At 43.4% G+C, this 26,101-nt stretch overlaps 1 protein-coding gene across 1 annotated transcript in view; it reads right to left on the bottom strand.

The window, feature by feature from the left end:
• LOC113907884 (protoheme IX farnesyltransferase, mitochondrial) overlaps positions 1-25,901 on the bottom strand; it is a 126,846-nt gene extending 100,945 nt beyond the window's left edge. Inside the window, exons 1-3 of the mRNA XM_027567593.1 lie at positions 25,753-25,901; positions 21,401-21,534; positions 19,137-19,458 (exon numbers count right to left, since the gene is read on the bottom strand). Of these exons, the coding sequence (XP_027423394.1) occupies positions 19,137-19,458; positions 21,401-21,534; positions 25,753-25,795 (499 nt within the window). The 5' untranslated portion in view covers positions 25,796-25,901. The remainder of the gene's footprint in view (positions 1-19,136; positions 19,459-21,400; positions 21,535-25,752) is intronic.
• Between the last annotated feature and the right edge of the window lie 200 nt (positions 25,902-26,101).

Genomic DNA, 26,101 nt, shown 5'->3' with positions numbered 1-26,101 from the left:
TCAGAACTTCAGGGAACCTGGGTGGCTCGGTTCGTTAAGTGTCCGACTCTTGATTTCAGCTCAGGTCATGATCTCAGGGTTGTGAGGTCAAGCCCAGCCTCGGGCTCTGTGCTCCGTGGGGAGTCAGCTTGTGTTTCTTTCCTTCTGCCCTCTCCCTGCTCGTGCTCACTCTCTTTAATAAATAAATAAAATCTCTTTTAAAAATGTCAGAACTTCACAGATGGGGGAAAAGGAAACCGTGTCACAGAACATCACAAAACCCAGACAAAGAACATCACAAGAACCAGGAGGATGAGGTGCGGTGATGGGACCCCAGGAAGCTCGACCAGAGGCACCACCACTGACGGCAACAAGAAATGATCAGGAAACTGACCGCTCCTCCTAATGATCACGAATTGGTTGGCACTCCCTTCAATCTAGTTTTATCAGCAGCATATAGAAACTCTTTCCTGTTTTACCATATGGACAAGCCCTTAATGTCTAGACTGGACACAGGTTTCTTGGCATTTCTGTGTTTCTTTGATTGGGCTCAATGACAACGTGCAAAGGTGACTTGAGTACATGTGTGTAGACGGTCACCTGAAACCAGAATATGTCCTTTGGCCAGAAAGTCCCTCCTTTAACAATGTCGTCCCCAAACGTGGTGTGCGTCCACATCTCCTAGGAGGACAAGTACAGGAATGGGCACGCAGGTTTGGATAAAAGGTTACAAAAAGGCAAGCAGCAGATTAGGACCTGAAGGCAAACAGGAGAAAAGAGGCTAGCCTGGGCCAGGAAGCATGCTCAGCTCCCCACTCCTGTCCTCGGCTCTGGGGGTGCAGTGTGCTCTGGCCCACGTCCAGTACCACGAGTGGGGGGCACAGGACTCTCACCTAAGTCCAGACCAGCGAACAGCCACACGGAGACTTACATCCAGAAGAAAATGCCACGTGACTCCAGGCTCGCCCACAGCCCCTGCAGGTTCAAGTAAGAGGACATTCTACCCACGCACGACAGGGAAAGAACGGCCCCTCACTTCACGGCCCACCGAGCCATACCTGCACTTATATAATGACTCTTAAGGCAGGCACCTGTTTTAGAGCAAACAAAACTCCTTTTAGAATACTCAAAACAGCTCCCTTCTGTGAGGAGGCTTTTTCATTCTTTATAGATACACGCCATCAATCACCAAGCCTTGTGGACAGGCCAGTGTCCTGGAATGAGTCGTCTTGCTTCTGCACAACTCAAGAGCTCTCCAGAGAGGTCAGGCGACTCCTCACTTATCACCGTGTGCGGTGACAAGCCAGGAGTGGGAAAAAAAAGGCTGGTAACACCCAGGTTACTTCTCAACTCAACCACCCAGGAAGACAGGTTGATGGTGTGTCACTGGGAGAATTAGAAGGAAAAGAGACAGGAGGGCTTTTCCTCTCAAAATGAACTAAGTAAATTGCTCCCACCCATAGACTTGATCGGTTGAAATAATTTTTTTTTTTTAAAGATTTACTTATTTATTTGAGAGAGAGAGAGAGAGAGAGAGAGGGAGAGTGCAGCAGGGAAGGGCAAGGCAGAGGGAGAGAAAGCATCCCAAGCAGACTCCCAGCTGAGCGTGGAGCCCAACACGGAATTCGATCCCATGACCCTGAGATCGACTTGAGCCGAAATCAAGAGTTAGATGCTTCACCAACCGAGACACCCTGGGCCCCTAAAATAATGCTTGACTCTATGGTGAAGCCTTGAACCTTAAACCAAAAGTAGACTATTTGTAAACAACCATGGGAGTTAAAAGAGCACAGAAAATGCATAATTATTTTCTCAATATAAAATTAGTAAAATCCAGAGTCACCAAAGTAACTTTAGCTATCTCTCAATATTCACATCAACATTTTGTATTGTGTTTTATAAACAAATAAAAAGAAAGAGCAATTTCCACCGTAGTGGAAGAGACAGCACAATAATCACTCAACTGTCAAGATAAAAATGGTGCAAGAAGAAAATTCACTTTGTTTAAACCCAGAAAGGCTGTGTAGCTACATGAAAATAAAACCGTTAGTTCAGAGGAGAAAGTATCTTGTTTTTCTTTTTACTTGCCCCGGAGTTTGACTGAGTGATGAACGATACAAAAAGCACATCAAATTTTGACTAACGGGTCAACTCATAAGAAGAGACAGAAAGTGAAAGGCAAAAAACTGATAAAGGGAAAGGACTAAGTTTTAGTAAGACCTAACAATGACTCAGTTTGCAAAATGGAAACACTGCCTAATTTAAAACTGTACAAATCGTAATGTACATTAAAAACTGATCAACACTATTATTATAATTATTATTATTGAGGAGGAAACCTGCATTTTGTAACACGTTTAAACACTGAACTCTAACAAAGAATGTATTTATACTTACTTCATCAAGGCAATTAATTTAAAGAAAGAGGAAGGCAGAAAGGATTGATACACTGTACAAGTAAAATTGACCAAAGCAATACTCTCATACAGCACTGCTAACAACTGTAATTAAACTTTTCATTGATTTCCTGGGATTCATTACGTGGAATCATTCTGCAACACCAGGATCTCATTAAAAGTGAGTGTAATATATTCTTTCATTAATAACACTTGAAATTATATTTTATTTGGTAATCTCATATTCTGTCCCTTCACGTGTAAGCATAAAATCAATGCTGCCAACGAAGCGTGACCCATCCGATAAGAGGCCCAGGGGCCCTGGACGGCAAGCCTTGGGATGACTCTGGAAGGAAGTCAGGAGGAGGAATATGCCCACCCCCCATGAAGCCCAACCCACCACCATTCCCGCTCCTGGGTGGGTGTCCAGCCAGTGAACCACAAGCACCGGCATGCACAGAGAGTCAGCGGCAGTCCGTAAAGGTGCTTAGGATATAGGCAGTCCTGACTCTCTGGCCCAAGCTCAGTCGGCTGCAGTCCTACCAATCTCTTCCGAACCAGAAGGCCTGCCTTAAGACCCGCCTTCTTCCAGAGCCCATCATTCACAGGAGTCAACAAATACGTTCTCTTGTCTGCCCGCCTTCTCCAGAGAGAAGTTCTTACTTACACTCTGTATAACATGTATTTATTCTGAAACAGTCCCAAGTACACCTGTCCCCTTGGGCTGGAAGAAAGCAAAAGTCCCTGATGGGAACTGCCTAGGAGAGCCACATGGCAAGGAACTGGGAGGGCCCAGAGGAGCGCAGTCCAGGCCAATAGCTGGAGGGGAACAGCGAGCCTAGAAGAAGACGCCAGGTGAGAACCACACCCCAGACCATTGTGCTGATTTCAAGCTGGGAAATAACTGTGTGCTGCTTTAAACTGCTAACTTGTAGGGCGCCTGGGTGGCTCAGTCGGTTAAGCGTCTGCCTTTGGCTTGGGTCATGATCCCAGGGTCCTGGGATCGAGTCCTGCATCCGGCTCCTTGCTCAGTGGGGAGCCTGCTTCTCCCTCTCCCTCTGCCTGCCACTCCCCCCGCCTGTACTCTCTATGTCAAAAAATATGTAAAATCTTTAAAAAAATAAATAAATAAAATAAAAAAAACTGCTAAGTTGTGGTAACTTGCTTTGCAGGCAAAGAAAAGTAGCGCACACCGTGAGGAGGGTGGCATTTAGGAACGGCCAGTCTATCAACAACGCAGAGAATGGACTGCAGTGGAGGAAAATTTACTCAGAGGACCAAGAAAAGGCTAGGGCAGTGCGCTGGGTGGGAGGCGGTGAGGGCCTGGGAAGGACAGTACAGAGGTGCAGATAAGCAGTTTGAAGGCTCTGGCACAGGCCTTCTGTAGGGAACTTAGGGTCAACTAGCGTAATCTCTGTCCTGATCTCAGAACACCCGGGACAACCTTCTGGATGGAGGCGCTCTCCAAATCTGGGGACAGGAAGTTATTCTCCCTTCTGTACAGAAGAGCTCTAGCTGCTGGACAGTTCTCTCTCCACTGAGTCAAATCCGCTTCCTTGAAATACCTCCCTGTCGCTTCTCTCTTCTCGAGCGACACCAAAGGACCCCTCTCTCAGCACAATCCTTCAATCACCCAAAGGCAACGATCCCACCACCTTGGTTTCCCCAAGCTAAGTGTTCCTAGGGACCAACAACTCTTGACTTCTGACTCTTGTCCATGCTACATGACACCTTTAAGAGACACACTTAGTGTTTCACTGTACCAAAACCACTAAGTACAATGCCCAGCAAAAAAGGACTTAGTAAGTGGCGCTCTTGGTAATTCTTGAAATGTGCTTTCTAGAATTCTAGGTGAAACAGGTCTCTGGCCACTTAGCTTAGACTTAACATTTCAAAGCATTGCCTTAAGGAACTTGGAGAGACAACAAAACACTGCCTACAAGCTCCGAAGGCCTCTATGTTGTGACCCCACTTATTTCTCTGTGGCTCCAGGAGAGTGACTGGAGAGCAGTCCTTCCATAAATGTGGACTAAAAATGATAATAGTAAAAAACAAAACTTACATTTGTGAAGCACTTTACAGTGCCAAAGTGCTTTTATGTGTATTTAAAGCTTGAAAGCCCTACACTTCAAAAAAAAAAAAAACGAAGGGTATGGATAACTCAGGGACATGGGAAGAAACCATGAGAACTTTCACTTATATTTGACTTTAATTATTTTAAAACACACATTATGCTTATCTTAAAATGAACACAGTGCATTGGTATAAAAGTACATGAATTTCATTTACAAATAACTCTTCACTTTTCTGCTATATGTGACATTCATACACAATAGCATAAACATTATAAACGTATGTATGTGCACGACAGGAAGGAAGGAAGGAAGGAAGGAAGGAAGGGAGGGAGGGAGGGAGGGAGGGAGGGAGGGAGGAAGGAAGGAAGGAAGATTTTTTTAAAGGCTCAATACTTTGAGAACTACTGGTCCTTGAGCACAAGCATAATGAAGGCACTTTATTTCCTGCGATCATCAGTTAAAAATAACTATAAGGATGGTATTAAAAAACTGGTCATCTACCAACTGATTTTATCTCTATTTTAAAACCTCACTAATTTTGTTTTTTTTTTTTTTTAGCATGGGCTCCTAAAGAATTAAATGAAAAACAAAATTCCAATAAATCAATTTGGATAATTATCAACTCTGGTAAAAGATTTTGTCACAAGATTAAAACCCCTGGCTAAATTAGAGTTTGAGATTCTCTACAGATTTCAAATTATCCTTGTGATCTACTATGTCTCATTACCCCTGAGAGCAGATACCATGCAACACTGGAATCCAAATCCTACAAATTTGAGACGTATTCTCTTTAAGGCTCTTGCATGTACAAAGCTGATAGGAACAGGCAGTTAATGAACCTCTACGTGGTTTTGTTTATGCGTGTGTCCAAGCAATGGAATCCGTTCTGTTGGCTGATCTCGAGGTTCAAAATGATGTAACTTAATTAGGAGGCAGGAATTAAGTCTTTTCTGATTTTAAAATGAGCGGGTAGTTTTTACTTAATAGCTGTACTTAAGATTTCCTCCTCTCTCTTCGTTTCTATTAACAGCTTAAGCTTCAAATGATTCAATTTCTAATGCACGTGAGTTTTTTAAGCTTCCTGGCTTGGCAGCGGTCTTCGAACCTCTTGACACAGTCCTCTACCAACACACATATCAAAGAAGGTGGTAATTCTTCTGCTTACTGCTAAATTCAGATGAAAAGTCAGCTGATGAGAGACAAGGTATTTTTCTGCTCAGCCACATTAAAGGATATCAATCAGGGATAACTGATTACAAACCATAACAGCTCTGGTTAAAAGATAAGACTTTTTATAGAGATTTTGAATAACACAGCGGCAAAATTAAGAACTTCCTTAAGAGGGCCTTCCTGTTTCCCTCTGTCTTTTTTTCCATATACTTAATGACCAAAGCCAGTCCCAAAAAATCCTGGGACCAAATTAAAACTCATACTTCAAATTGATTGAGCAATACTGTTACCAAAATGAAACATTTAAGTATGGTCCCCAAGGCAATTCACCAGGAAGCATTTGGTTTGCATTTACAGTCAGCATTCAGAAAAGGGAAATGAAATATCTATCAGGTCTGTTTAAATAAATACATAAATAAAACCTGTTTATATCTAAGTTAATAATGCAACACTGAATGAGATCCTAAAATTGTTCTCTGAATTAGTTTTTCCTTGAACCATCTAAGCTTTTTATTTTGTCATCCTATTTTTAGGGTTTTTTCCCCCCCTTTTCAATAAAGAAATACTTCTTCTTAATATACTTAATAAACAACACTTTACAGCCTTTGTAATTAACTAGAAAACTTTTCCATAAAACAGATGTACGTTAAACTTTTAAAAAGTGGAACTTTATCTTTTGAAAAATGAATTTGGCAAGAAGGGACTGTTAGTTGAGCTTTTTCTCACTTTCATCTCAAAATTGTTGGTCAGTGTCCAGACAGCAGATATTTTACGATAAACCTTTAAATTAAAGAACTAAGATTAAGGGTTCATTTAAGTTATCATTCTGACTTTGACAGGATTTAGTGTTTATCTACATTTGAATATTTTTTGCCACACATGTTAACGGGTCAATAAAATGGGCCTCTCACTTGTTCTTTGTATCTGGACCTAAATGCATACATACGTCTATTGATGCATCATGACCTTTTGCACGGAAAATTTTCATTTGCTCCTAGTGATCAGTTATGCAATAATGCTGGCTGTGTCATTATTCTACGCGTTCAAGACAACTTTCTAGCATGAAGACTCTTAGAAATACTTTTAAGATAATCAACAAATGGAAGAATTCCCTTAATGACGCAGCTGTCCCTTTAAGTGAAACTGACTTTGTGAGCTCTCATAGATGACTCATTGATAATCTTTATGGTCACTACCTATCTGAAAGACAAAAAAAAAAAGTCTCTTAGCTGGGGACTAGATTAAAGCACAGTAGAGTCCTCAAAGGGCCCCTCTGAGCTTCCAAGCTCTCACAAGTCCCGTGAACTTTCTGGGTAACACAGTAGGGCTATCTTCCATCCCCACAGTTATGCTGAGTACAAAATAAGGTAGCAGGTTAAAAACTTCAGTGCAGAATGACAACAGGTGAAAGCGACAGTGTAAAAAGCAGGCCCAGGGACTACCAAGCACAGTTACCTAAAGTCACCTGGTTCAGGTACAACAATTTCCAGGCACCACAAAGCATTCGACTACTCCAATAGAGTAAAATAATCGATTACTTGTAATTAAAAGGCTAAACTGTTCAAAATTCTGCAGGTGATGGCAACAACCACAATAAAAATCACAAAGTGTAAATACAGATAAAAATGCACCCTTGTGAGGCGCCTGGGTGGCTCAGTTGGTTAAGCACTTGCCTTTGGTTCAGGTCATGGTCTCGGGGTCCTGGGATGGAGCCCTGGGAAAGCCAACGTCACGTTGGCAAGCCGGCCTGTGCGGAAATACTCTAGGTATGAAGCGCACATGCGCAGTGGCGGTCCCCGGGCGGACTATGGGGCGGCGTTGGGTTTTCTTGGGGAAACTGGAGCGTGGAGCGGCAGGCAGCCCTACATCCTCTTCCTGGAAGGGGCTGCGCTGCCTAATGACACAACCCAGCGGCTACTGCCAGTTGACGGGGCTGGATTTTAGATGCTCCACTTCTGTAAGAATTATGCCAGACTTTACAACCTCCCTTGTGGCTGGAGGTAGCCACTTTGTACTGTACTGGCCAGTGAGACTTAAGGGGAAGTCCCCATCAAGAGCTTTCCTTTCCAAATAAAAAGGCAAAGTCTTGTAAGGAGGTTTCTGCCTTTCCACACAGTCCCCCTTCTTCATTCTTTCGGCCTGGAGTGCAGCACGACGACGGGGGGTGGCAGCCATTCTGGGGTCTTGAGAACAAAAGCCAAAGAAGTAACGGCAGCCTAGGTATGTTGACAGCAACCTTCAGCACTAGCTCTAGACTCATAATTTCACACTCCTCTAAACAAGAGAAAAATAAACCCTTTATTTAAGTCACTGTTCTTCCAAGTTTTCAGTTACCTGCAGCTGAGCCCGTTCTCAACCTTGTTTATTTTTTTTCCTGTTTCTCTTCTTTAAATTTGTTGATATATTTTTTAAAGATTTTATTTGTTTATTTGAGAGAGAGGGAGAGGGAGAAGCAGACTCACCAGCGAGCAGGGAGCCCAACTCAGGGCTTGATCCCAGGACCCTGAGATCATGACCTGAGCAGAAATCAAGGGCTGAGCCATCCAGGCGCCCCAAATTTGTCAGTATTTTTTGAGAATGATTATCATCCGTATGAAACTTATCTTTACGTTCCTCTGGCATCTACCATAGCATCTTATGCTTACAATCAATTTAATCAACATCGAACCGATATAAAACAATTAAATCATCAGAAAACAGAATAGCCCAGATACATGTATTTTTCATCTAACTTAGAACGTTGGCTAAGGCATCTTCATGGCCCACCCCTACCAGAAACCAACTGAAATGAATGAATAAAACTAAAAACCAGAGAAAAACCTGCATCAGCAATAAACTAGGCCGAGAGGATATACTAAAACCCTCAAGAAATATTTGTTAAGTATAGCACAGAGGAAACTCAATTGAAGACAGTTGCTGAGAGATGACTTACTACTTTCGTTACACGAGTGGCAAAAAATTAGAGTACCTACGTACCAACTAATAAGGAAATAGAAAAATACGGGAAATGAAGGCTGACAGTACCCATTATTTCTTCCTAACATGGAGAGGTAGGGAGCCAGGGACAGAGGGCAGGGGGGCCACGGGTGGGATGGGCCCACTCTATGCAAAGTCCCTTCCCCATCCCGGCAGGAATATTTATAGAGGCAGCCGCGTCAGAGTTAGAGGCAGAGAAAAGTGGTCACACCAAAAAGAAAGCCGGGCCTTGCCTTGACATCCTTCTCACGGCGACAAGGCAGAAACATTCCCGCACATCGAATCCAGCATCACACGACACCCACTAACACTACACCCTGGCGGGGGGGTATTCTTCAGCTCAGGGGGCAGCAGCACCAGAGAAAAGGCCAGGCTGAGGGAAGAGGCAGACTACACCAAGAACCAGACTTGGGGAGCAAGACACTGGCGCTGTGATTTCAAAAACACCACGCAAACACCTTTCGAGAAAAAGTTCCCTCGCTGGTAGCTAGCTCCCTCTGCTTCTCCTCAGGCCACAGGAACTTTACACCAATCATGTAAACCGATAACCTCCATCCTCCAGCTTAAAACGCAAGAGAAGTCCCAACAATGCCAAGTTTAAGTGTTAGGGGATGAAGAAAAAGCCAACCGTGCATTCCTTCAATCAATCCATAATGAGCACCTACTATGTGCCAGGCGTTGCCGGAGGCACGGAGGGCAGAGGAATGTGCGAACAGACAAAATACTCGTCCTCCTGGACGTTACACTCTTTTGGGGGGTGTGGCTACTGTCGGGAATAGTCGTCTTCACTCAGGAATGGATTAAATGGGCCAAATGGAAGCTTTAAAAAAAGGATTCTACAACATAAAAGGAAAAAAAAATAGCATGGAAGAAAAAGAGGTTAAATATATTTCTGAAGAAGATGCACCACAGGACCAGCAGCGTATAAGCTCCCCCACAGAAGTCGGACCCAGGAGCTGGGCCTGAGCAGGGGGCCCTCACCCCACTCTACCCCGGGCACTTGGAAGGGCACACCTGGGGCATAACAGGCACTCCGTGAAGAGCAGGAGGATGAGTAGACAAAGCAGAAAAAACAAACCCCATGAAACAGAATAAAAGGGCTAAGAAAAGGATACAGAAAAAGAAACTGCCATTAGCAGAACGTTCGAAGTCAGGAGTGGTAATAAGAAGCAGACAGCAGCAAATCAAATCAGTGTTGAACATAACACACTTCACGGGCTCCTTCTGAACGAAGATGAAACTACAATGAGGAGAGCAAATGGAGGGAACAGAACAAAGCGGCAATTACACCAGAGAATGAAATAATTGGTATAAATATGAAAAAGGAGACAACCTGATCATCACTTGATTGACTACCTGAAAAACTCAATAATCAACTGAAAATATATTTTTTTACTGTTTCAAAATCATCAGTAAGAACAGTCTATTCAAAGAAAACTATAAAACTTGAGAGACATAAAAGATTTGGATAAACGAGGATGATGTACACTGTAAAGATCTCAATTCATCCCCAAATTAATCTGTAAACATGCAGAAATACCAATTAAAATACTAACAGAATTTTTGGGGTTAAGGGCAATGAGGTTTGTCCACCAGGGACAGAATTTCACAAACTCTTAAATGTGTGAGTATGACATTCAACACTGGTTAATGACTTATTAAAAACTGGGTATCTCCACCTTATACCATTGGCTGTAAAACATTTCCTGTAAGGGAAATATTTAAATGAAAATATAAAATCATAAAGTTAAAAATACAGATTTTAAACACTCCAGTGCCATTTTTCACCCACCAAATAGGTAGAGTTATTTCTAAAAGTGTATTATTATCTAGCATTCGTTGGTGGAAGGTACAGAGGGTTGGTTAATCTGATAATAGCACAGACTGGTGGAACTTTTCTCAAGAGAAATCTGCCAGAAAAAATAAAAACTTCCAGAGTCTGCATAGCCTTTGATTCAGCAAGGCTCCCTGGAGGCACCTACTGTAGGAAAATGGCCAGAGATATTACAGCACCATTTGTAATAATAGAAACTGAAAACAATCTAAAGGGAATAGGTGGTAAATAAATTATGATACGGCCATGCAACAGCATGCTATCTACCCATTAAAAGCAAAAGCATCCTGGGCGCCTGCTGGTTCAGTCAGTTAAGCGTCTGCCTTTGGCTCAGGTCGTGATCCTACGGTCCAGAGATCGAGTCCCACATCGGGCTCCCTGCTCAGCGGGGAGTCTGCTTCTCCCTCTGCCTCTGCTCCTCCCCACTCTGCTTGTTTTCCCTCTCTCTCTCAAATAAATAAAATCTTTAAAAGAAATAAAAAAAAGCAAAAGTGCATGTCTAAGCCTCTTTCAGAAATAAATGTGTACAAGGACAGATGTACGATGATATTAAAAATCATTATTACTAGTAGTAAAAGCTACAGACTACCTAAATATCAATTAAAAAGGAAATCGGTCAATAAATTCAATGTATCCACACTATGGAGTACAAGTAATCTTAAAAAAATAGGAGGCAGATTTCACTATAGGGATGAGGAAGCTTGTCTGTGACACACTATTGAGGGCAGAAAGCAAATAACTGAACAAAATGTGTATTATGACCCCGTTTTTATAAAACAAACACATCAGAAACTATGTATGCATTAATATGTATGAATAGGATGTAGAGAAAAAAAGTTCTAGAGTATGCCAAAGTCATCAAAATGCTTATTATTTTGAAAGGCAGAAATTAAGGGGAGATTACATTCTTTTCATTTTTGCTTATCTGTATTTTCCATTTTGTTTCCTAAAAGTAAACAATTAATAAAGATACTATTTTAACATTTACAAGCATGTCATTAAGGCAATTATTTCAAAATATAAATGAAAAGCCAGGAAATCATAATTCTACTCAATCAATATAAAGATTCGTTATATAGTATCTGAGAGCCAAAGACTGGAGTAAGTGTACTTTTAAAAACAATAAAATTGTATCCTCTATTCTTGTGAGGTTTTTTCCTTTTAATAAAAAGCATTCTAGGCTCTAGGAGGAAAAAAATCTATACATTGATAGACTCTAGTTTGTATCAGTCCTGTCAACAGCATAATTACTGGTTCTAACAAACAATCTATTTTCGTGTTCTGGTCTCAGAAAGTATGCTGTAGCTTTTCAGTACAGATGTTATTGGTGGGGGGCGGGGGGGAGAAAAAAAAACCCTGCTTTTTATTGACCCATACTGAGTATAAACTCAGTTGAGTCACCAAAGCCTCTTATGATCCTAACCCCAATAAAATTTCTCCAACCCAGTGTGGTCCTTGCAACAAACTCCAAAAACATATTGTAAATAGCTCAGTTGGCAAGAGAAACTCAAGGGAGACATTATTATTGCTTCTTTATAAATTCAGTCTTACTTCCTTTCATAGAAAAAAAAAAAATCCTTAAATGGTATAGCACCAGCAAACATTTGGCTCAGATCCTGGCACGCATGTCAAGGCATCCATCTGCTGCTACCCTGATATCCTACAAATGAAACAGAAGTAGGATCACTGTATGGCCCTTCACTTATTCTACAGTTAATTATCCTTGGTATATTACAGCTATAAACCAAGGGAGGCAAAGAAAGACTAGTTCCATAAAAGTGATCGCTGACTCTCAGATATTTCTGCCTCGGCTATCATTAGCTATAAATGAATTGCCCAAGATGTTAAGAGTCCAAAAGAAATCAATTGATAGATACCAGGGATTTTCTTAAAGAAAAAAAATCCTGCTGACTCCAAGGCATGTGTGAATTCAAGTAATAAACTAAAGAGGGAGGTAAAAGGTCAAATAAGGGGGTAGGGGTCACCCAAAGGGTGCTGCCTCTTTAAATGGAATAAGCAGAAGGAATGACTTTAATTCAATTAGCTCATCCAGAAACCTGGGGCAGGGAATATAGAAAATGATACGAGGGGAAATTTACTGCCCTGGGACTTCTCCATCTGTGGTTGCAGCGGAGGCTGTTGCTCCCGTTTTCCTCGGTGCATCTTGCTTTGCATCCATCTCTTGTGTGGTCCAGATCCTGCCCAGCTGGCTCTTCCTGCTGCCGGCAGTAGCAGGGGCTGCTCTGCTCTCACTGGGTCAGTGCCCCCCACATCCAGCAGACCAAGGCGTCTGCGCCCGGCACTCTTCCTGCCCAACACCTACTTCACTTGCTTGAAGGGTGGTCCAGGACCACCTGCATCGGATCATCTGGTGTGCTTGTCAGAAATGCAGACCTCGGGGTCCTGCCCCAGGCCTACAGGACCAGGATCCCTGTGGATGGGGGCCAGGAAGCGTCGTGTGAACACGAGTGCGGCGTATGCTCATTAGCACGCCGACGTGAGGGAACCGATGAGTCAACGCACACGCTCTAACACGTTATGTACTATTAAATGAGCAACTGGATCACTGCCTTAGATTTCAGTCACCATGTTTTCAGTATCAAACCCTGCAGCTGGAATGCCTGCTCTGATATACAACACCACATGGTACGTAAAAGGAAAAGCATGACAACAGCCAGGATGCAGGACAGGAAGGTGTGGCTTCCCACCAAAAAAAAAAAAAAAAAGGATCCTAAACCAATTACCATACTTCCCTTCTGTTCCCAAAGAAGTAAGCACTCTGAAAATAAACCTTAAGGAATTACTTTAAATGAATCATTTCAAGTACCTCATTTAAGGCTCTAAGAAGAGGAAGCATTGACAATTATTTCCTGATTTAGCAGTCAAGGCAACACTGACTTCCTACTGGCCAAATAAAATAACTTTCTGGCCAGCCATCTTAGTAGACCTCTACCATTTAAGTGTTGATCACTTCCTTGGGGCGGCTGGCTGGCTCAGTTGGGAGAGCATGCGACTCGTGATCTCAGGGTTGTGAGTGCCAGCCCCATGTTGGGCGTGCAGTCTACTTAAAAAAGAAAAAAAATGTTCATCACTTCCTTTACGAACCGTGTCTTCTCTTTTGGCCTCTGTGACTAAGCCCTTTCCTGTTTCACTTTCTCTGATTGTTTAGTTCCTTGCAGGCTCCGTTACACGCTCTCCCCAATCCTTAAAAGGGGATGCACCCCAAATGACCTTGGTCTTCTGTTCTGGTCACTACACACCAACCGCAGACAACTTTGTTCACTACCACATCTTCATGGCTGGCGCCACGCTGAAGACCCCCCAGTCTTACAGCCCAACGTTCTATCTGAGCTCTTGTCTTCCACAGCCAACTGCCCACTGAACCTCACCACCGGGATATTCAAAATCCACGAGTCCGAAACTGAATTCATCTTCCCCCCAAACCTGTTTCTTCCTTCAGTGTTCAGACTCTTCAGCCTCACACTACCGTTGATCCATATCAGAAAGCTGGAAGTTTTTCTAGAGCAGGGATAATCATCTCAAACTCAAAATGCCTGTGGCAGCACCTAGGTAACAAATTTGTCTTTTACGAGACAAGTGTATAGCTCTTAACCTATCACTTTCTATGTAGTCTGCAAATTTTATCCCATTTAATACTCAGAACAACCCTTGGAAGTAGATATCATTAGCTAGTTTACAGGTGGGTAAACCGAGGCACACAGAGTTGTTTTTACTTTTTTTATGGAACTTGCTCAAGGTCACTGTAAGAGCCAGGATCTGAATGCAGGGACTCTGGACCACAGGTCACCACACTATGCTCTCTCTGAGAGAAGTGGGTCGGGTGGAGGGTAACAGGGAGCACGTGGCCCAGAGACCTGGAGAATGCTTGCTTTGTGGCAGCCAAACTCTCTGCGGCTCTGTGCCCTAACCTTTTATTTCAGGCCTCCCAGCACTCCCCCATCTCTACGTAAGGTTCTGCTCATTCTATTGCCTCCTCTCTCTCTCTCTCTCTCTCTCTTCCTCCTCCTGACCCACTACAGCCTTAGTGCAGCCCAAGTCTCAACTGACCGCCAACTGGTGTGCTGGTCCTCACGCTTGCCTCTCACTGGCCCATGCTTGATAGCCAGGCTCAGCAAGTTCTTCCCTCTAAAGGGCCAGAGAGGAAGTGTTTCAGGTTTTCCAGGCCGTACGTTTTCTATCACAGTCACTCAGCTCCGCCACTGATGCAGCATGACATCGCCACAGAACAAATGGATATGGCTGTGTTCCAATAAAACTTTATTTACAAAAACAGGCACCCCTGGCTCAATGATGCCGCTACCACAGATCTCTTAATCAATCCTATTCCTTCTGTGGAACTAAACTCAACGTGGTCCCCAAACCTTAGAGAATATGATAAAAATAGAAAAGTACCAGGAAAAAACATGAGCGAATGCTTTTATAACCACAGGGCAGAAAAAAATCTTTCTAAGCATTAAAAAAAAAAAAACAACAAAACCAACTAATAAATAATTTGAACACCTAAAAGGTAAATATCTCAGTGGGGCAAAACAAAACAAAACAACAAAACATCACAAAAAAATATCAGTAAGAAATGACGGAGGGTATAAGAAACAATAGAAGAAAAAACACAAATGATCAAAATAGAGAAAAAGATGCTAAATCCCATCATGACTTAAAATATGAAACCTAACACACATAAAAATCCTTTTCCATTATCTTAGAGGCAAAACCAGTAGAGACTGCTTATGCATAAGCACAGAATACGGAGGGAATCAGACTTCCACATGCTGGAAACACCCTGCACATTTAGCCGGAGACGGCTAGGTAAGCAAACAATGGCAGTTCTACATAATGGAAGGGGACACAGTGGCAAATACTTTCAGTGAAAGCTATACTGTTAAGAGAAAGTGGCAAGCTGCAGAACCGTGTGTGTGTGTGTGTGTGTGTGTGTGTGTGTGTGTGTGTGTGTGTGTGTGTGTGTGTGTGTGTGTGTGTAATGATCCTATTTCCATTAAAATGTACAACCATATCCATGGCTTTAGATCATACACATATAGAAGAGGCTACATTTCAAGCAGGGGTTTTACCTAGAATGGCCGGAAAGCGTACTTTTTCAGTTTTAGATACATGCTTCTGTATTATTTGAATTTTCGTTGCAATAAGTTTATAATAATCAGGTACTAATTCAGCCACTTAAAAAAAAATATTTGAGACAGAACACAAAGTGATTGTGTGTTCCTCCAAAGAACCTTCCAGAACTTCCCACTGCTTGGGTATAAGAGCCAAACTCCCTAGCATGAAATGCATGCCAACATGGTACTGTGGCCCTGCCTAACTCTCAGTGAGTGTCTCCTCTGTGTCACAGGCAGGTCCAGCTTAATGACTCCTAGTATCCGCAGTTTTCAGAATGTGCCAGGATGCATCCAGCTTCTTTGCCTTTGCAAAGCCTTCTCCCTCTGCTTACAGTCCTTGCCTTCTGCACCTAGTAAACACTCGTTCACCTCAGCCCCCTTCACAGGCAGAAACAACACTCACCTCTCTGGGTCCCCACTCTGCCTTAACACATAGAACTGCTACAACACCCATAACACCAACTGCCCTAAATATGGACACAGTACGAATAATAGTATTAATAATAGCTAATTAAGCACCTACCAGGTGCTGGGCACATGAGTGTCTCACATGCATTATCTCATTTAATCCTCACAGTGAGGATATACAGTGAGTACGATTATCTCTATCTTACAGATAAAGAAACTGGGCATTCTAAGGTTAATGACCCAAGATCACAAAGGTTACTTAAACTTCAGGGTTTGAAATGCAGAGGTGTCTGACCACAGCTGTTTTATTTGTATATATGTGTATGCCTACAAAATCCCCCCTCCACCAGATGATCAGCTTCCTCTTGAGGAAAGAAATCATGTATCTCCGTATCTTCAGCATCTTGCACAAAGGTACAGGGTAGACACCCAACAAATACTGAAGGGAGGCCAGCTCTTAGTATCATCTAGTTCCACCCACTACACAGTGCAGGAATCCCTTCAACTTCCCTCAAAGATGATCTGCTTCTACCTGGATGGTTCCAATGACAAGGACCACTTCCTCAAGAGGCAGCCCATTTCCCATCCCATCGTTCTCCTGAGAGCTCTCCATGCTGCTGGACGTGCAATCTCCTTGTTCTGCCCTCTCGCCTGGACATCAGCAGCACTGTTCCCTTAAATCACAGGAGCGACAGCTACTTGAACATGGCCACTCTCCCTTCCGTCGCCTTCTTTCTCCCTCCTCCCTTCTCTCTCTCAAGCCAAACAATCTCGTCCCCAAGGGACAGGGTTTCTCTACCCCCTTTCCTAGCAGTTGCCCCACCTGGATGACTTCAATCTATCATGTTTCCTCTACGAAGTGAGAAGCACTGGACTCCAGACTACAAATACTCAACACGGAGATGGCAGGATTTTTGGCCTGGAACATCTTAGGGGAAGATACATTAAATAGACAAGCAAACGTTTACCTGTATTTATTTGGAAACTAACCTTTGAGGTGCTCCCTGTGTCAGGCCCGCTGCTGGGTACTTTGAGTGCATTATGTGATTTAACTCTTTGGAGGATTTATTATTGTTGCTACTCTACAGGTGAGGAAGTTGTCTCAACAAGGCTGAGAAACTGCCCAAAGGCTCCCTTGACTAGTAAATGTCCTAGCCAGGATCTGAACTCAAGTTTTGCTGGACCTCAAAGCCATATTCCAAATTTTGAGAGGGAGACTCGGGCCAAGAGCAGGCAAGAGAAGGCTTAATGGAGAACTCTTGAAAGGCTCTAACTAGATATAAAAGAGGCAGACCGGTCTCCCACGGAGGCAGGAGGGATGGGTATGGTGGATGGAAGGCTTAGCCTAATTGGCAGGACAGGGTAGGGGAAAGGGTTGGGAGGGGCAGTCTATTTATGGGGAAGAATTTGATCACTCAAGATCACAACTTTCCTCTAAAGCCAGGCAGAGCTGAGGCAGGAGGCAATACGGAAGGACTGCAGACTCTTGAGTAGGTAAGGAATATGTGAAAGCAGTGTTTTAGGAAAATTGGTAAAGCAGGAGGAGAGAGGCAGAGACAACAGCTGGGAGCTGCTGTAGTGACCAGAGGGCTCCTATGTGTTGGCTCTCAGCTAGGATGGCAGCTTCAGAAACAGGGATGAGCAATCGCACAGGTGTTACAAAAGACACCAGTGTTAACACCTGGATGTTGGACTAGAGATGAAGGGTGACTGGAGAGCGATGAATTAAGGATGATGCTAAGGTTTCCCGACTGGGGGAAGCAAAGAATGCTGGTATTACCGCCAGGAATGGGATGGTGAGAGAGAAGCAGTCTGCGGAGTGAGAGGCAGATACGGACATGAACACACGGTCAACGATGATGCACACAAAGCAAGCAGCTCCTGCTGTTGACAGAGGTCAATTCCGCTGCCTTCAGACTGAGAGGACTCATTTTCGGGGTGACATCCTTACGATCGTATCTGCAGTCATTCTTACCATGTCAGCAACATGATAAATGATAAAAGATAACTTTTCATTGAAATGTGGTGATTCCTTGCTCAGCTACCATAATTTTCAAGGATGCCACCTGGAATTAGCCTCACTGTTCTGGAGTTACACTAAGTAAGTCTTACTATGATTCTTCTATCTGGCAAACTCCCTATGCCTGTTTTCTACCCCCCCCCAACCCCCCAAAAAGATTTTCTTTAAGTGACTTTGGTCACTGAGGAAAGAAGTTACCTGCTTCATCTCCTTTTACCTTGGATTTCAGGCTCAACTGTCTTGAAACACACACACACACACACACACACCACTCTTTCCCTGGTCTTCTCTACTCTCCCAAGCCTCTCGTCTCATTGTTCATTTCCCAATTTTGACTCAGTAACATTGCTTTCCACTTCTTTCCTCAAAGAATACCTGGTTTAACTTTATTATTCCCTTGCTGTATTTCTTCTCCCTATTCTCGTCCAAGAAGAAATGGAGAGAAGGGGTCTTCAAGCTGCAGGATGACCCAGAACATACCTTCTGAACACGGTTAGCCCAGAAGCTACTTCTAAGTTTAGCTGTGAGATGGCGTGATGACCATAAAACTTTGCCTGACTCACCGGACGGCGGTGACAACCGAATGACATAATTATGGGTTAATACCCAATGCATACAATAAAATTCGGTACAGTTTGCTAGGCTGAGGCCATACAATCTGGTTCCAGACCTTTTTTCCAGAGATGCACTCTAAATCCCCACATGCCTGCGACAATCCCAGAGGCCCTACAAGAAGCAAAACCCAGCGGTGTGCTCGGAGACCCAGTGGCCACAGGCGTGCAGGCCTTTTTGTTTTCAGAACTCAAACAGAACTCATTACCCCACTGCCATCTTTAAAGGGTAGTAGGCGTAAGAACACAAAAGACAAGGGTATAAGCAGGATAAGCATTCTACTTTAATTACAAACAAAAAAGACTAATTTTAGTACGGTATGTTTACCGCAAAACTATTTACAGTTCTGTGTAAACAGAATTCAGAAAAGTTGATTTTGAATCCCAATTAAATTGAAGAGAGAAAAAAAATACTAACAGAGGATCAATAGTTTCAAGATAGCACTTTTGGTGCGGTACTAAAATTAGCATTTCGTTTAACTAAAAATAAAGTTTCGAGTAAGAACCTAAGTGTATCAGAAAAATAAAGTACCTGTGAGTTTGATTTTGGACAGCCGCGCCAAAATTCCTGGCAAATCATCCAGCTGCAACTTCATCTCTTTCCAGTGCTTTTCGTCCTTCATCTCTTTCCCCGCATCTAGTGAGCCTTCAATTATGGAGGCTGATTCCAGTTCGAGCAATTCTTTTTCATTTGGCTTTCTGGATAACGGTAGGCTGGGGGGTGGAAGAGGTCTCATCTCACAGATTTCTGCTTTGGCTTGACCCAAAGATGTTTTCTCAAGGAAAGGAGATGCCACAGGGTCTGGCTTCCGTTTTACTTGCTGGTTGAGGCTCCTGTTCAGTTGTGTGACATACTAAATAAGGAAAGTACATGTTACTATAAACCCAAGGCCCAAAGTGCTCTTACACCGCTGTTGGGTAACTCCTCCCATCAGTCTGTTACAGCACTTGAAGGATTTTCCCGTACCTTTGTAAATACATGCTGAATTAATGAATATTCAAGTGTCTGTTACATGGAAATCACTACATTAAGAGGTATAGAGAACATAACTGACACCTCGGTGATGGTTTTTAATTCTATGGTTTAGAAAATCCTGGACATTTAAGTTCCTTGAAAGAAAAATAAATTTCTTATTCCCTCCAGCATGATCTCCAACATGATCCCCACCAAATACAGTGAAAAAATGTTCTAACATCAAGAGCCCAAGTCAACCTGTTGACTTTCCACGTTTCTAGGCAAACAGGGCAGAGGGGGGCTCGGCAGTAGGGTATAATTCAGGGCTCAGTTACGTTAGAGCAGTGTGTGTGTGGAAAGAACGTGAGCTTTACAGTCTGGCAGTCTCTATTGCTTACTAGCAAGCAGCAGTTAACTATTACTAACATAGTGAGGCACTGTGTAGTTTTACATAATATAGATCTTCATAGTTTATAAAGTATATATCTTATTTGTGCTTTTCTAAAGGCCATTTAAGAAGCCGGATCATTATCAGTATCTCTTTCTTTAACTTACAGAAGAGAAAACTAAGGCTCAGAAATAAAGTGACAGAGTCAACAACTAGTTAGTTGTAACTGACAAGAGTCAACAAGCAGTTAGTTATAAGTGGCCCTGGTCCTCGGAGCCACCTGCTCTGACAACCAGTTAAGTGATTTTTCTGTTATGTCACAAAGACTTGAAATTACACACACTAGTTCTAGAAAGGAATTACGAACTCATGAATGAACCCAGAATTCTGTGCACATAAGGCATTATACATACTTGAGTTTCTCTTCTAAATACCCATTACCCTTGATCCCCAAAGTAAGAAATCTGAACATTTCTGGAAATGTAAATCCCTTATCAAAATAATGAGTTTCATTAAGATTTTAAGTTAATTTTACATTTTAAGTTAAAGTGGGCATTCTGAGTTAAAAAAAGAGAAGTGTCAAATCAGATTTGAGATCATGAACTTGCTAACCGTTCAGGCTTGCATCATAATTATGAGTTTTTAACTATCTCCATTCTATACTTTTCTAACTAATGGCAAATGTCCTTACTGGTAATTAGGAATAAGCTACCATGTTGCCCACAATATCATGGAGCCAACCTAGAGGACCAGGATGTACGAGTAATGCCCACTATAAAATGCCTAGCAGAGGGTTCTAGAGGGGAGGGGGGTGGGGGGATGGGTTAGCCTGGTGATGGGTATTAAAGAGGGCACGTTCTGCGTGCACCACTGGGTTTTATGCACAAACAATGAATCGTGGAACACTACATCAAAAACTAATGATGTAATGTATTAACACAGCAATAAAAAAAATTAAAAAAAATGCCTAGCAAATTCTAAAAACTCAATTTGCTACAAAAACTACGCAGAGGCGCATGCATTTAAAAGACTTTTAGATGCACTGCTGATATAGGAAAACGGGAAGGTTACACTGTTAAAGAAATTATTTCTATATCATTGATATATTCACAGAACTTTAAAAGAATTTAAAGAGATATATGATAACAGTTCAGCTTTTCCTAATTTTCTCCTAGGTAAAATATGCCAGAAGTTTTCAATCTTTCTCCAAACTTAATCAGTAAGTTCAAGATCATACTTTTAACCTCCAATGCCAGGACTATTCTGGTTTTAGTTAAGAATAATCAAAACAAGGAATTAAAGTTTTGGATAAACGCCAAAAGGACACTAAATAAAAGTCTTTTTCAAGCAGTACTTCTTACAACTCTTCTTTTAATAGGAATTTCTCAAATTCCCTCATACAAAGAAAGTAAAGGCAGACAGCAGCCGAGTGAGAATGGTCTTCTGAACATACCATGCGCCTGAGGAAGGACAAGTGCTGAAATGTAATCCACTGCTTATTGACATTCCTGAAAAGATGCACGAATGTGTGAGGGGACTCCTGCATAGCTCTTCTTTGTAGATACCAGACACATCCTCCTACCCAACCTGTATGGAGAAAAGGGAAAGGTTCACGTGATTAGTGCTTCTCACCAAAACCTGACTGCGTCTACCCAGAAGCAAAGCTGGCCACCACCATAAGCAATGGGACGTGTGAAGGGTCAGAACTCTGACCGGATTTGTGCATCACTGCCACGAATCCCCTCGATTCACTAAGTGTAAATTCTTCAGCAGGGATAGGGCAATTTTTCATTTCAGAATCATTATACTTTTATTATATGAAGTGCTGAAATGACCACACTGTAGACTGTTTTGAGAAAAATATAAAACAATCAGTTCAGTCACTTTTAAAATAGTGGAAAATGAGAAACACAGGTTTTCTCAGTGACAGTAAACTGGAAAATACATTTCAGATTAATACTTTGGCCATGCTGGGTAAGACAACTAACCAAAAGGGAGGGGAAATAGTCCTCAGTGAAGTTTGGCTCTATCAACGTAGGCAGGAAGAAGCAAAAGAGCTGTGGTCTGAATTTGACTTTTAATCAAACCAAACCTCTCGAACAACGAATCCAATGCTTCCGTGTAAGGCCATGGAAGCGATGGTCCCATGGCTTCCACGACCCAAAACATTGCTCATTCTCCACCACCTTCACGCATCTTCTCTTGCCGTGTCTGGCCACTTTAAGACAATCGTGTTCTACTACATATTGTCCCCGAGCAAATGCAATTATAGGGTAATTCCTAAGCTTTCACTCATTTCCAGGGTCATCAAGCCTACCGCCAATTGCTCTCCTAGCAACACAGGGATGGGTTGTAATGGAGGGGTTTTCTCTGGGAAGCCCAGGATAGACATTACTCCCCAGAAACGTACTCGTAACTGACGCGTAACTGATCACTCTCCGCTAAGCCCACCACACTTTTACACAATTTGTTCGTTTTTGTGGATGCTTCGCTGCTGGCCATGCCTTGCCTCCCCTCTCTGCTTGTCAAATTTTCAAAGTCTCTTTTCAATTACTCTGTCACTTTACACTCTTTTTTATGGAACTTCTTACTGCCAATTGTTTCCATTTGTTTCCACCATCATAGTTTTGGGTTCCTTGAGGGCAGAGATTCTCCACTCACCTCTGCTACAAAAGTTGACAGAGTGCTTTCTCTGCAACATGGAAATCATGTTCGCTGCCTAGATTTTCCAACTACATAACTTACTTGGAAGTATCAGTGCCCCTCAGAATACACAGCAATTATCGTAGACCAGAGATAAGTCACTTCTTCACTGGAATCATACTCTCCAATCTCAGTTAATTATGAAATGCTTATTTTCCATATACGGGAATATGCGTTGCCTGCACATGCATAGTACAGGAGGGAATAAGCACTGAAATCAGTCCTCTGAAATTTCCTTTCAAATGAGTCCTGATACTCAAGGGTTTGCTTGTTTTGTTTGATGGTGTACAATTTTCCTTCTTTCGCCCTGACATTATTCTTTGGGGAGATAGGATTTTAACATTAAAAGATTATGTCGGGGCGCCTGGGTGGCTCAGTTGGTTAAGCATCTGCCTTCGGCTCAGGTCATAATCCCGGGGTCCTGGGGTTGAGCCCCCCCAACCCTGTGAGCTATCTTGCTCAGTGGGGAGTCTGCTTCTCCTTCTCCCTCTCCTTCTGCCCCTCCCCCTGCTCGTGTGCATGTGCACACTCTCTTTCTCTCAAATAAATAAATAAAGTAAAATAATATACATAAAAGATTACATCAAAAAACATCAAAGTTTTATTGTTTGGGCCTTAATTTCAAATTTTGAGGTCATTTGGTCCAATGAGAAATACAAGTTGCTGGGAGGGAAAGAACCACCTCGGAAAATATCTCTCAAGGTTAAGTGGGTCAAACTGAGATTTTACAGAATAGTAGTAAGGAAAAAAAGAAACCAGCTGGAAACTGCACTTTCAAATGATGAAAACACTTCATTTAGGCGAAACATGTCCCATTTCTATAAATCAGTTCCTAGAAACTGAAAGACAGTTCAGCCCTGGATAACAAATGTCGGTCTGAAGATACCCAGAGCTTACAAGAGTTACATTAAAAATCTGTTAACGTGACCATACCCACCATTCAACGTCACACTGAGTCACAATGGTAGAGCTTTTAAGAATGTAGTGCACAGACGTGTAACTGTAGGTTCTGAATTTTTTTAATGGCAATAAAATGCTTTGCATTAAGCAGACACAACCACCAGATACCTAATATGGTCGCACTCTGCCTTTCTTCCACCCCTTCCTGCCACGGTGCTTCCCTATCAGGTCTTGTAATGATCTTTCAAGGGGATCATAGCAGGTTGTACAGACCACTTACTAGCAGATTTTTTGGGCAATTGTGTTCACTGTTTCAGGAAGCTAAACTGTCTTCGTACCAGCACTGAAAAGACTGATCCAGCACCAAACCATATGCAGCCCACTACTGGAACTGGGGAACTCTGAGCAGTGAAGTGAGACTGTTCTTACAGGAAGCCGCGAGTTTGGGACTGAAAGGCAGAAGAGCAGTTAGGCTGAGGAACGCACACTGGAAAAACCTCCATACAGAGGTAGCAATTCAAGCACTAAGAAAGGATGAGCTCTCTGAGAATCAGTGCCTAGGGTCACGATCAAAGAACACTCACAGTCAGGGATGACAGAAAAAGGAATCACAGACCTTTTTAAAAAAACTTTTCATTATGAAAACTTTCGATCGTAGACAATAACGTAAGAATACAATGAGCTCCCAATACTTATTCCCCAGCTTCAACAATTATTAAAATAGGGCCAATCTTGTTTCATCTCCACTTGCTCCCACTTCCCACGCTCCTCCCCTCTTTTTGAACCAGAAGGGACTTTGAGCTCATCTGGTTCAAGTGCCTCACTTTACAGATAAGTAAACTCAACTCCGGAAAACACAAATGATATGCCCTGAGATTACACAGCCAAAAGAGACCCATAAAATAATAATATGATAAGAGAAAAGGAAGAAAGGAGTTTCACAGAGTCACTGTGATCAAAATCGCTAGGCACTGCAGAGAGAGCTTGTGACAGGTGAGACCCAACAGCGGGATCTGACCAAAAAGGAGTCCCTGGCTTCTGCTACCCATCTCCAATTCAGACCACCAGCAACACATTCCTCACACAGCCATTTGTTATCATCAAAACTACCGAGGGCAAAACAATTCCCCACCTCCTCTTTAACATTTCTTTAATTAATCTCTGAAATGAATGGACAAATAGGATTAACGAACAATTATTAAGAGTGAACAGTACAGACCAGGTACCGTTTTGGGCCCTAGGGGCACAGAGGCCAGCCAGAGAGGAACTGTCCCTAACCTTCACAGGGTTGGGAGAAACACATAATAAACCTGTATATAAATAAACAATTAAGTGGCGCCTGGGTGGCTCAAGTCACGATCCCTGGGGTCCTGGGATCCAGCCCTGCACGGGGCTCCCTACCTCCCCCCACCCATGCTCAATCGCTCTAAGAAATAAAATCTTAAAAACAAAAACAAAAACAATTACAGACTATGCTAACCATGGGGAAAGAGATAAGAGTGATGTGAGAAAAGAGGGGCAGGGGGCTGCACCTTAAATAGGGTGGTCAGGGTAGGCATCTCCGAAAAGGTGCCACCTGAGCTGAGACCTAGGCACGGAAGCACCTACCACCTTTAACACACAGTCGTCACAGGGCCTTTAGCGGGAGGATGCTATCAGGGCCCACGCTGATGGAAGAAAGCCAAAAGTTTGAGAGGGACTGTGGCCCACTATCTACAGTTGTCATCACCTGTATCATTTTACCTTTATCGTACATCACCGTTGTCAGCACAACCCTTTGTATTGGAACAAGGTTTCTGAGGGAGGGCAAAGCGCTCGCCAGTCCTCACGAGGGAGCTTACAAGTAACTTACCCTTGTAACTAGGAACTGGGGCTCTGAGAAACCACGAGACTCGTGGGGCCCCAAGGTTCTACTCGATCCTCTCCACCAGCCTCCCCTCGGAAACCGAAAGCAGCCCCGGACACCACCGTCCCGGGGGAGGGGCACGGAGGCGGTGCGGACCACTGGGGCCCCCCTGCAAGACTAGACCCCAGCTCCCCAGCGTCTTCACTTCAGGCTGCTCCAGAGGTCACTTCCCCCCACCGGTGCCCTGCCGACCTCGCCAAGGGCTCCCAAGGTTGCAGCCAGCTGGAACCACGGCGTTGCACGTGGCAACTAGATGAGAATTTTCCCAAAGTCGTGCCCAAGGACGGGTGCCGTACCTGTCAGGAGGCGTGAGGAAAGAGTGTGCGGGGATGCGGCCATAACGCAAGAGTCCGGCCGCTCCCCGGGATCCCCGTGTCCTCCTCTCTCCTCACCGGCTGCTGGGGGCCGCCATCTTCCTTCCCCGCCCCCGTGGGAGAGAAGCCGCTTCCGGTGCGTCACTTCCGGCGGCCAAGAGGCGGAAGGGAAAGATTGTGGCCGAAGGTGATCGCCCTGGGCGGGCGGGGGAGTGCGGGCCTGGAGGTCGGAAGCCTGAGGTTCTTTCGAGAAACGCGAGGAGCACGGTGTGGCTGAGTGTTCCCGGAAAAGAGGCCGCGCGCGGAGCTCGGCCCGCGCCTCCGTTCCCAG

This window comes from Zalophus californianus, chromosome 16 (assembly GCF_009762305.2).
Source record: "Zalophus californianus isolate mZalCal1 chromosome 16, mZalCal1.pri.v2, whole genome shotgun sequence".
NCBI lineage: Eukaryota > Metazoa > Chordata > Mammalia > Carnivora > Otariidae > Zalophus > Zalophus californianus.
Note: the sequence above shows the minus strand (reverse complement) of the source record. Positions and strands in the feature narration are given on the sequence as shown.